The sequence below is a fragment of the Mixophyes fleayi genome, chromosome 12, assembly GCF_038048845.1.
Source record: "Mixophyes fleayi isolate aMixFle1 chromosome 12, aMixFle1.hap1, whole genome shotgun sequence".
Lineage (NCBI taxonomy): Eukaryota > Metazoa > Chordata > Amphibia > Anura > Limnodynastidae > Mixophyes > Mixophyes fleayi.
Window position 1 is genome coordinate 34,424,434 of NC_134413.1, and position 12,495 is coordinate 34,436,928.

Genomic DNA, 12,495 nt, shown 5'->3' on the forward strand with positions numbered 1-12,495 from the left:
TCATACCTGTGTGTGTGACTCACTGAGAGACGTCATACCTGTGTGTGTGAGTCACTGAGAGACGTCATACCTTAGTGTGACTGTCACTGAGAGACGTCATACCTGTGTGTGTGACTGTCACTGAGAGACGTCATACCTGTGTGTGACTGTCACTGAGAGACGTCATACCTGTGAGTGACTGTCACTGAGAGACGTCATACCTGTGTGTGTGACTGTCACTGAGAGACGTCATACCTGTGTGTGTGACTCACTGAGACGTGATACCTGTGTGTGTGACTCACTGAGAGACGTCATACCTGTGTGTGACTGTCACTGAGAGAGACGTCATACCTGTGTGTGACTGTCACTGAGAGACGCCATACCTGTGTGTGACTGTGTGACTGTCACTGAGAGACGTCATACCTGTGTGTGACTGTCACTGAGAGACGTCATACCTGTGTGTGACTGTCACTGAGAGACGTCATACCTGTGTGTGACTGTCACTGAGAGACGTCATACCTGTGTGTGTGACTGTCATTGAGAGACGTCATATCTGTGTGTGTGACTCACTGAGAGACGTCATACCTGTGTGTGACCGTCACTGAGACACGTCATACCTGTGTGTGACTGTCACTGAGAGACGTCATACCTGTGTGTGTGACTGTCACTGAGAGACGCCATACCTGTGAGTGACTGTCACTGAGAGACGTCATACCTGTGTGTGTGACTGTCACTGAGAGACGTCATACCTGTGTGTGTGACTCACTGAGACGTGATACCTGTGTGTGTGACTCACTGAGAGACGTCATACCTGTGTGTGACTGTCACTGAGAGACGTCATACCTGTGTGTGACTGTCACTGAGAGACGTCATACCTGTGTGTGACTGTCACTGAGAGACGTCATACCTGTGTGTGTGACTGTCACTGAGAGACGTCATACCTGTGTGTGTGACTGTCACTGAGAGACGTCATACCTGTGTTTGTGACTGTCACTGAGAGACGTCATACCTGTGTGTGACTGTCACTGAGAGAGACGTCATACCTGTGTGTGACTGTCACTGAGAGACGCCATACCTGTGAGTGACTGTCACTGAGAGACGTCATACCTGTGTGTGTGACTCACTGAGAGACGTCATACCTGTGTGTGTGACTCACTGAGAGACGTCATACCTTAGTGTTACTGTCACCGAGAGACGTCATACCTGTTTGTGTGACTGTCACTGAGAGACGTCATACCTGTGTGTAACTGTCACTGAGAGACGTCATACCTGTGTGTAACTGTCACTGAGAGACGTCATACCTGTGTGTGACTGTCACTGAGAGACGTCATACCTGTGTGTGTGACTGTCACTGAGAGACGTCATACCTGTGTGTGACTGTCACTGAGAGACGTCATACCTGTGTGTGACTGTCACTGAGAGACGTCATATCTGTGTGTGACTGTCACTGAAAGACGTCATACCTGTGTGTGACTGTCACTGAGAGACGTCATACCTGTGTGTGTGACTGTCACTGAGAGACGTCATACCTGTGTGTGTGACTGTCACTGAGAGACGTCATACCAGTGTGTGTGACTGTCACTGAGAGACGTCATACCTGTGTGTGACTGTCACTGAGAGACGTCATACCTGTGTGTGACTGTCACTGAGAGACGTCATACCTGTGTGTGACTGTCACTGAGAGACGTCATACCTGTGTGTGACCGTCGCTGAGAGACGTCATACCTGTGTGTGACCGTCGCTGAGAGACGTCATACCTGTGTGTGACCGTCGCTGAGAGACGTCATACCTGTGTGTGACCGTCGCTGAGAGACGTCATACCTGTGTGTGACCGTCGCTGAGAGACGTCATACCTGTGTGTGACCGTCGCTGAGAGACGTCATACCTGTGTGTGTGACTGTCACTGAGACGTCATACCTGTGTGTGTGACTGTCACTGAGAGACGTCATACCTGTGTGTGACTGTCACTGAGACGTAATACCTGTGTGTGACTGTCACTGAGAGACGTCATACCTGTGTGTGACTGTCGCTGAGAGACGTCATACCTGTGTGTGACTGTCGCTGAGAGACGTCATACCTGTGTGTGTGACTGTCGCTGAGAGACGTCATACCTGTGTGTGACTGTCGCTGAGACGTCATACCTGTGTGTGACTGTCGCTGAGACGTCATACCTGTGTGTGTGACTGTCACTGAGAGACGTCATACCTGTGTGTGACCGTCACTGAGAGACGTCATACCTGTGTGTGTGACTGTCACTGAGAGACGTCATACCTGTGTGTGACCGTCACTGAGAGACGTCATACCTGTGTGTGTGACCGTCACTGAGAGACGTCATACCTGTGTGTGTGACCTTCACTGAGACGTCATACCTGTGTGTGACCGTCACTGAGAGACGTCATACCTGTGTGTGTCCGTCACTGAGACACGTCATACCTGTGTGTGTCCGTCACTGAGACACGTCATACCTGTGTGTGACCGTCACTGAGACACGTCATACCTGTGTGTGACCGTCACTGAGACACGTCATACCTGTGTGTGACCGTCACTGAGAGACTTCATACCTGTGTGGTCATACCTGTGTGTGACCTGTCACTGATAGACGTCATACCTGTGTGTGACTGTCACTGAGAGACGTCATACCTGTGTGTGACTGTCACTGAGAGACGTCATACCTGTGTGTGACTGTCACTGAGAGACGTCATACCTGTGTGTGACTGTCACTGAGAGACGCCATACCTGTGAGTGACTCACTGAGAGACGTCATACCTGTGTGTGTGACTGTCACTGAGAGACGTCATACCTGTGTGTGTGACTCACTGAGAGACGTCATACCTGTGTGTGACTGTGACTGAGAGACGTCATAACTGTGTGTGACTGTCACTGAGAGACGTCATACCTGTGTGTGACTGTCACTGAGAGACGTCATACCTGTGTGTGTGACTGTCACTGAGAGACGTCATACCTGTGTGTGTGACTGTCACTGAGAGACGTCATACCTGTGTGTGACTGCCACTGAGAGACGTCATACCTGTGTGTGTGACTGTCACTGAGAGACGTCATACCTGTGTGTGTGACTGTCACTGAGAGACGTCATACCTGTGTGTGTGACTGTCACTGAGAGACGTCATACCTGTGTGTGACTGTCACTGAGAGAGACGTCATACCTGTGTGTGACTGTCACTGAGAGACGCCATACCTGTGTGTGACTGTCACTGAGAGACGCCATACCTGTGTGTGACTGTGTGACTGTCACTGAGAGACGTCATACCTGTGTGTGACTGTCACTGAGAGACGTCATACCTGTGTGTGACTGTCACTGAGAGACGTCATACCTGTGTGTGACTGTCACTGAGAGACGTCATACCTGTGTGTGTGACTGTCATTGAGAGACGTCATATCTGTGTGTGTGACTCACTGAGAGACGTCATACCTGTGTGTGACTGTCACTGAGAGACGTCATACCTGTGTGTGACTGTCACTGAGAGACGTCATACCTGTGTGTGACTGTCACTGAGAGACGTCATACCTGTGTGTGTGACTGTCACTGAGAGACGTCATACCTGTGTGTGTGACTGTCACTGAGAGACGTCATACCTGTGTGTGTGACTGTCACTGAGAGACGTCATACCTGTGTGTGTGACTGTCACTGAGAGACGTCATACCTGTGTCTGACTGTCACTGAGAGAGACGTCATACCTGTGTGTGACTGTCACTGAGAGACGCCATACCTGTGAGTGACTGTCACTGAGAGACGTCATACCTGTGTGTGTGACTCACTGAGAGACGTCATACCTGTGTGTGTGAGTCACTGAGAGACGTCATACCTTAGTGTTACTGTCACCGAGAGACGTCATACCTGTGTGTGTGACTGTCACTGAGAGACGTCATACCTGTGTGTGACTGTCACTGAGAGACGTCATACCTGTGTGTGACTGTCGCTGAGAGACGTCATACCTGTGTGTGTGACTGTCGCTGAGAGACGTCATACCTGTGTGTGACTGTCGCTGAGACGTCATACCTGTGTGTGACTGTCGCTGAGACGTCATACCTGTGTGTGTGACTGTCACTGAGAGACGTCATACCTGTGTGTGACCGTCACTGAGAGACGTCATACCTGTGTGTGTGACTGTCACTGAGAGACGTCATACCTGTGTGTGACCGTCACTGAGAGACGTCATACCTGTGTGTGTGACCGTCACTGAGAGACGTCATACCTGTGTGTGTGACCTTCACTGAGACGTCATACCTGTGTGTGACCGTCACTGAGAGACGTCATACCTGTGTGTGTCCGTCACTGAGACACGTCATACCTGTGTGTGTCCGTCACTGAGACACGTCATACCTGTGTGTGACCGTCACTGAGACACGTCATACCTGTGTGTGACCGTCACTGAGACACGTCATACCTGTGTGTGACCGTCACTGAGAGACTTCATACCTGTGTGGTCATACCTGTGTGTGACCTGTCACTGATAGACGTCATACCTGTGTGTGACTGTCACTGAGAGACGTCATACCTGTGTGTGACTGTCACTGAGAGACGTCATACCTGTGTGTGACTGTCACTGAGAGACGTCATACCTGTGTGTGACTGTCACTGAGAGACGCCATACCTGTGAGTGACTCACTGAGAGACGTCATACCTGTGTGTGTGACTGTCACTGAGAGACGTCATACCTGTGTGTGTGACTCACTGAGAGACGTCATACCTGTGTGTGACTGTGACTGAGAGACGTCATAACTGTGTGTGACTGTCACTGAGAGACGTCATACCTGTGTGTGACTGTCACTGAGAGACGTCATACCTGTGTGTGTGACTGTCACTGAGAGACGTCATACCTGTGTGTGTGACTGTCACTGAGAGACGTCATACCTGTGTGTGACTGCCACTGAGAGACGTCATACCTGTGTGTGTGACTGTCACTGAGAGACGTCATACCTGTGTGTGTGACTGTCACTGAGAGACGTCATACCTGTGTGTGTGACTGTCACTGAGAGACGTCATACCTGTGTGTGACTGTCACTGAGAGAGACGTCATACCTGTGTGTGACTGTCACTGAGAGACGCCATACCTGTGTGTGACTGTGTGACTGTCACTGAGAGACGTCATACCTGTGTGTGACTGTCACTGAGAGACGTCATACCTGTGTGTGACTGTCACTGAGAGACGTCATACCTGTGTGTGACTGTCACTGAGAGACGTCATACCTGTGTGTGTGACTGTCATTGAGAGACGTCATATCTGTGTGTGTGACTCACTGAGAGACGTCATACCTGTGTGTGACTGTCACTGAGAGACGTCATACCTGTGTGTGACTGTCACTGAGAGACGTCATACCTGTGTGTGACTGTCACTGAGAGACGTCATACCTGTGTGTGTGACTGTCACTGAGAGACGTCATACCTGTGTGTGTGACTGTCACTGAGAGACGTCATACCTGTGTGTGTGACTGTCACTGAGAGACGTCATACCTGTGTGTGTGACTGTCACTGAGAGACGTCATACCTGTGTCTGACTGTCACTGAGAGAGACGTCATACCTGTGTGTGACTGTCACTGAGAGACGCCATACCTGTGAGTGACTGTCACTGAGAGACGTCATACCTGTGTGTGTGACTCACTGAGAGACGTCATACCTGTGTGTGTGAGTCACTGAGAGACGTCATACCTTAGTGTTACTGTCACCGAGAGACGTCATACCTGTGTGTGTGACTGTCACTGAGAGACGTCATACCTGTTTGTGACTTTCACTGAGAGACGTCATACCTGTGTGTGACTGTCACTGAGAGACGTCATAGCTGTGTGTGTGACTGTCACTGAGAGACGTCATACCTGTGTGTGACTGTCACTGAGAGACGTCATATCTGTGTGTGACTGTCACTGAAAGACGTCATACCTGTGTGTGACTGTCACTGAGAGACATCATACCTGTGTGTGTGACTGTCACTGAGAGACGTCATACCAGTGTGTGACTGTCACTGAGAGACGTCATATCTGTGTGTTACTGTCACTGAAAGACGTCATACCTGTGTGTGACTGTCACTGAGAGACGTCATTTCTGTGTGTGACTGTCACTGAAAGACGTCATACCTGTGTGTGACAGTCACTGAGAGACGTCATACCTGTGTGTGTGACTGTCACTGAGAGACGTCATACCTGTGTATGACTGTCACTGAGAGACGTCATACCTGTGTGTGACTGTCACTGAGAGACGTCATACCTGTGTGTGACTGTCACTGAGAGACGTCATACCTGTGTGTGACTGTCACTGAGAGACGTCATACCTGTGTGTCTATTGTGGATCCACAGATTTGCACCACTATTCACACAATACCCTGTTACCTATTGGTACATAACCAACTCTGCCTACTATACCCCACACCAGCCATAAACCCTTCACACTCCCTCCCCCCAATATTTATTGTATCATATGAAACAATTCAGGGTCATAAAGGGCAAAAAGCCCAATGGCCAGTGAAACAAGTGTTTATGTCAGGGATGTAGGGCCTCCCCCATATGTCCTGGGTTCATCTCTAGTGTTTTTTTAACCATTGATTCATTGATACCCATTCATTTCATGGGAGGAAATTGAGCATCACTACACTGGTACATGCGCTACACCCGTCTTCTGTTATCTCACGTGTATGTGCGTTACACCTGACTCCTGTTATCTCACCTGTATGTGTGTTACACCTGACTCCTGTTATCACACCTGTATGTGTGTTACACCTGACTCCTGTTATCACACCTGTATGTGCGTTACACCTGACTCCTGTTATCTCACCTGTATGTGCGTTACACCTGACTCCTGTTATCACACCTGTATGTGCGTTACACCTGACTCCTGTTATCTCACCTGTATGTGCGTTACACCTGACTCCTGTTATCACACCTGTATGTGCGTTACACCTGACTCCTGTTATCTCACCTGTATGTGCGTTACACCCGACTCCTGTTATCACACCTGTATGTGTGTTACACCCGACTCCTGTTATCTCACCTGTATGTGTGTTACACCCGACTCCTGTTATCTCACCTGTATGTGCGTTACACCCGACTCCTGTTATCTCACCTGTATGTGCGTTACACCTGACTCCTGTTATCACACCTGTATGTGCGTTACACCTGACTCCTGTTATCTCACCTGTATGTGTGTTACACCCGACTCCTGTTATCTCACCTGTATGTGCGTTACACCTGACTCCTGTAATCTCACCTGTATATGTGTTACACCCGACTCCGGTTATCTCACCTGTATGTGCGTTACACCTGACTCCTGTTATCTCACCTGTATGTGTGTTACACACACCTGACTCCTGTTATCACACCTGTATGTGTGTTACACCTGACTCCTGTTATCACACCTGTATGTGTGTTACACCTGACTCCTGTTATCACACCTGTATGAGTGTTACACCTGACTCCTGTTATCACACCTGTATGTGCGTTACACCCGACTCCTGTTATCACACCTGTATGTGCGTTACACCTGACTCCTGTTATCTCACCTGTATGTGCATTACACCTGACTCCTGTTATCTCACCTGTATGTGTGTTACACCTGACTCCTGTTATCACACCTGTATGTGCGTTACACCTGACTCCTGTTATCACACCTGTATGTGCGTTACACCTGACTCCTGTTATCACACCTGTATGTGCGTTACACCTGACTCCTGTTATCTCACCTGTATGTGCGTTACTTTTGTTTGTTAAGTGATTTGCTACATTCAGAAGGATATTTGTTCGGCCTGCCAATTGGTTACTTGCTTTGGTGCAGTGTTAGTTATTTTAAATGTTACTGAACTCCCCCAAAATACTTGATATTTTGTAAATGAGGGCAAATGGTTTGTACTTTACCTGGATGTCAGAACAGCTCTGAATTATTTGATTAATATAATGTATACTCTCCATAATGCTGAGTATCAGCCTATTTCTGTGAGTCTCTAATGGTCATGTATGAAAATGCAAATCCTATGCTGTAGGTGTGTTGTTCATTCATCCAGTGGGGGGCACTGCAGACACCGGGGTATAGAATGCGCTGATATGGAGCTCAGGCACCTTAAATTTACCAGTAAATAGCTCCAGTTCCTCCCTCTCTGTATCCCCATTGGCTACTCAGAACTTCTGGGATCGTTATTATGGATGATTATTATTAGTTTAGTGCTTGAAGTCACCTAGATTCTGTTTCGTTGGATGAGGTTATTTACATGAGTTTGGATGGGTAACGAAGTCGTGTTTAGGGACAGTCATTGTTTGTCCCTTTCACGTACTTGAGTGTTAATTGAGAGCTGGGGAGTAATGTCCTCTCTTTTCTGATATGAATGGTGATGTACGTCCCTAATGAAGGTTAGAGGGCCGCCCAGTGCCGCCGCTGTAGTGTATCTGGTTGCCTATCGCTGTCTTAAATGATGTTGAAGGTGTGTGAGCAGGGCCGCCGAGAGGGGGGGGGGAGCGGGTACAGTTTACCCGGGCCCGGCCATGCCAGGGGGCCCGGGCCGGGCCCTCGCTGCTAATTAATTTTTTTTTTTAAAATTTTTCTGTCTTGCGTTTTTTTTTTTAACTTTTTAATTTATTTTTTTCCCCGCGCGGGGGGGGGGGAGGGGGGGGGTCTTGGGTTTCTTGGGAGCTGGGAGGAAGAATAAATTAAAAATAAATAAATAAATACTCACGTGATCGCGCGGCGCCGTGTCCCTCCTCTCCTCCATTCACACTGACTGCCGGGCGTGACGTCATCAAGTCACGCCTGTCAGTCAGTGAGGAGCGCCGCAGCCAGCATGAAGAAAGAAGACAGAAGAGGAGACAGAAGAGCAGAAAAGAAAAGAAAGAAGTTGACAAAAGGTAAGTAAAGAAACGGAGAGGCAAGGGGAGGAAAACAGAGAGGGACAGTACTATAAAGAAAGGGGACAGAGAAACAGAGGAGGAAAAAAAGGAGAGAGCCACAGAGGAATAAAAAAAAATTGGGGAAAGAGGAACAGAGGAGGGGAAAAAAAGGAGAGAGCCACAGGGGAATAAACAAAAAAGTGGGAGAGAGGAACAGAGGAGGAAAAAAAGGAGAGAGCCACAGGGGAATAAAAAAAAAAGTGGGAGAGAGGAACAGAGGAGGAAAAAAAGGAGAGAGCCACAGGGGAATAAAAAAAAATTGGGGAGAGAGGAACAGAGGAGGAAAAAAAGTGGGAGAGAGGCACAAAGTAAAAAAGAAGGGGGAAAAGCAGCATGGAGGTCGCAGTGTGAGCATAAGGGGGTACAGTGTAGTTGTGATGAAGGGGCACAGTATTGTGTGTGTAATGGCACAGGGGGCTTGTTGCAATGTAGTGTGTGTGAGGTAGGTGGCAGCTAATTAATGGGCGCTATTTTGTTTGTAGGGTGATGGTGAGGCAATTTAATAGTAGGGACTATTAATTTAAGATGGGGTGGTTTGGGGGCTATTGAATCTTGGGGTGAGTTTAGGGAGAATGAGGTCTATTTATTAAATGTGACTATGAATTATTTAATGGCAGTGATGGTTGCGGGAAATAGGTATTGCTGGGGCTGTTTGCAGGAAGGGAAATAGGTTTATTTATTAAATGTGAATAGTATTATTTTAATGTTGGGGCTGGAGGAAGGCCTAATTATTAATCGTGGGTGCTATTGATTTAACGCTGGGGCTGGCTGTAATTTTCTAAATGTAGCCATTTTTTTTTCAAAATAGGTCCTTCAACATTTCTGGATCCGGACAAGCCACAACTAAAGAAAGCAGCAGCCACAGGTGGAGAAAGTGAGAAGAACAGGTAGGAGAGAGCAGCACAGTGTGTGAAATGTTGTGATTCTAGTAGGGACAATACCAATTTTTGGTGAATGTTGTGTCCAATGTAAGGTGTAGGCCAAGACTGAACTGTTTGTGTACACACTGCATTGTTTGTATACTACCCTGTGGTGGTAGATGTCCTGAAAGTCAGGAGTGCTTGAACATATGTGACGCTCCGGCGAATTGAGAGCCTAGTGGTTTTTATGTTAGCCACGCCCCAATGGCACGTTTGCCACGCCCCCAAATGCATGACCACACCTCCCAAAATTTTTGCACTGCCGTTTGGCTAGCCACGCCCCTGAATATATGACCATATACCCAACTTTTTTTGCGCCGCCTTAAGGCGGCGCTAAAAATTTTTGGGGCTTACTTCACTATGAGGGGGGCCCCATGAATTTGTTGTACCCGGGCCCTGAATTCTTCTTGGCAGCCCTGTGTGTGAGGGGCATTTGAGGGGCGAATAGTGGGGTGTTGGCCTCAGAGCTTTGTTCTCCCTGCAAAACAACATCAATTCTAGTCAGTAAACTAGCAAATTTGTAATTTCGCCTGATGAAGGGGCCTCTGTGCTCTGAAAGCTGGGAAATATAATCATTTTTTGGGGTTAGCCAATAAAGGTATCACTCCTATAATACTTTTGTCTTTTTTTTTGTACCTTCAGGAAGTTGATCTAATTGATTTCCTTGAGTAAGCTCCCAAAACCGTGAGTGTGCACTTATGTGTGCAATAGGTGGATAAATATATATGTGTAAATAGCATAACTCTGCACTCCTGAGAAATGGCTTTACTGGCTTTAACCAATGAACAGGCAGCCACTATATCCTGTTTATATAACACACAATCAGAGCAAAGTGTTTCCATTGTTATACAGGTTTCTTTGCTTCCACTAATTTGTTCTGAAGTTCCTGCTGGGAAGTTTGTGGGTTAAGGTGAAGGGATGAGCACTTGTTATTGATTGGTTTTATTTCACGCAGGTGGATACAGAACCAGCGGTTGGACTGACAGATGTGTTACACTGTAATGTTGGTGGCTGGCTCTTCTCCATCCCCAAGATGACGCTTGCTCCGTTCTGGGATTCTGTCCTGTGGGAAGAGGCCTCCGCTCAGCCCGACACCACAAAGATATTCATAGACCGGGATGGATCCGTCTTTAGAAACCTCCATCATTTCCTTCTCACATCACAGCTCCCGTTATCCAGCTGGTCTGACCTGGGATTGTCGTATGAACTGGCCAGAGGGCTCCATCTGCAGCCAGTGATAGAGGTACCATATAATAGTGCTCAGCATACCCTGACTGCAGGGGGCAGCTAGCTGACAACTGCCCCAGAGGGGAACTAGCAGGAAAGTAATCCCACCACTTGTATCAGTCTGCACATCCCAACTTCACAGGTCTTGTGAACATCAATTGCCAATGAATATGTTTTTATGTGTCAATAAAAAACTGCGTATGTCACAGACTGTAATATCAAGAAAGTTTTACACTTTTGTAGTCAGATAGGCAAAATATCAATTATCACTCTGAGGAATCCGCCACTTGCCAATATAGACGGAGAAACGCGTCAGAAATTTGGATCAACATTAGGACTCTGATTCCGGACCTTCACCTGTTCACTGTTATTTATCATTGTTCCTAATTGCTATTTTGTCGATGTGATTACAGAAATATAAAACTTTGCTACTTATTATTACTACTATTATTATTACTTTTTAATATTACATATATGACATGCAGTTTTTATTGGCATATAAGAGCATATTAATTGGTATTCTATGTTCATGAGACCTCTAGATTTAAGTTGAGTGATCCAATTTTTTAGATATATTTGTTGGACCTTTTGTGATTAATAATGATCCCTTTTTTGGAGCAGTACATATTCTTTGTCTGGTGTTTTTATGATTTTCGCTTCAACTGCGTGGTTAAAGAGGAGGTATTTTCCGCAGAGTGTTAAGTAGCGCCCGGAATCCTGGATGTCACCGTACACCACAGAAGGCAGCCAGAGGACAGCTGTTTGTTTAATCCGTTTTGCTGCCTGTCACGCCCCATTTAGCGCTGGCGTTTAACAGCTCCGGAATTATTACACCTGAATGGTGGAGTCGCTACATGACTTGTACGTCTCTCTGTCCCTCTATATGACAAAGGAGCTTTGACTTTCATGTGTTTTACAAACAAAGAGTAACACGATACCGGCACTGTATAACTAAGGCATGTTTTGTGCTAATTAAATATTAAGCGACTTAGTGGATGTGGGGCAGAACGGTGGCTCAGTGGTCAGCGGATCTGTCTCACAGCGTTGGGGTCATGAGTTCAGTTCCTAACCATGGCCTGTGTGGGGTTTATATGTTCTCTCCGTGTATGCGCGGGTTTCCTCTCACAATTAATTGGCTGCTGACAAAATTAACCCTCATCTGTTGTCATCATTTTCTGCTTCTCAATAGTGTCTGTTACCAAATGTTCTCAAATGAAACTTTGTTTTCTATTTAATGACTGCTAAACATAAAATATGAAAGACATGACTCTTGTAGGATTTAGAAATGCAAACATTTCATAATGTAACTTTTGTTCCCTATAAGCTATTGTTCTCTGTCTTCAGTCACCTGGGCTCAGAATGGTTCTCCCCTATAGGGGTGTTAAGAGAAAGTCTTGTCAAGGCTCTTTTTATAAGGGGGCAAAATTGGGCGATCAGGGCAGGGGTCCAGGATTGTCTCCCTAGTAATAGAACCTGACCCCTCAA

The 12,495-nt window shown here is 47.1% G+C and overlaps 1 protein-coding gene across 1 annotated transcript in view; it reads left to right on the forward strand.

The window, feature by feature from the left end:
• Positions 1–12,495, forward strand: part of LOC142108241 (BTB/POZ domain-containing protein KCTD19-like) — a 49,010-nt gene that overhangs the window by 10,928 nt on the left and 25,587 nt on the right. The window contains 1 exon segment of the mRNA XM_075191867.1: positions 10,739–11,026. Coding sequence (XP_075047968.1) covers positions 10,739–11,026 — 288 coding nt within the window.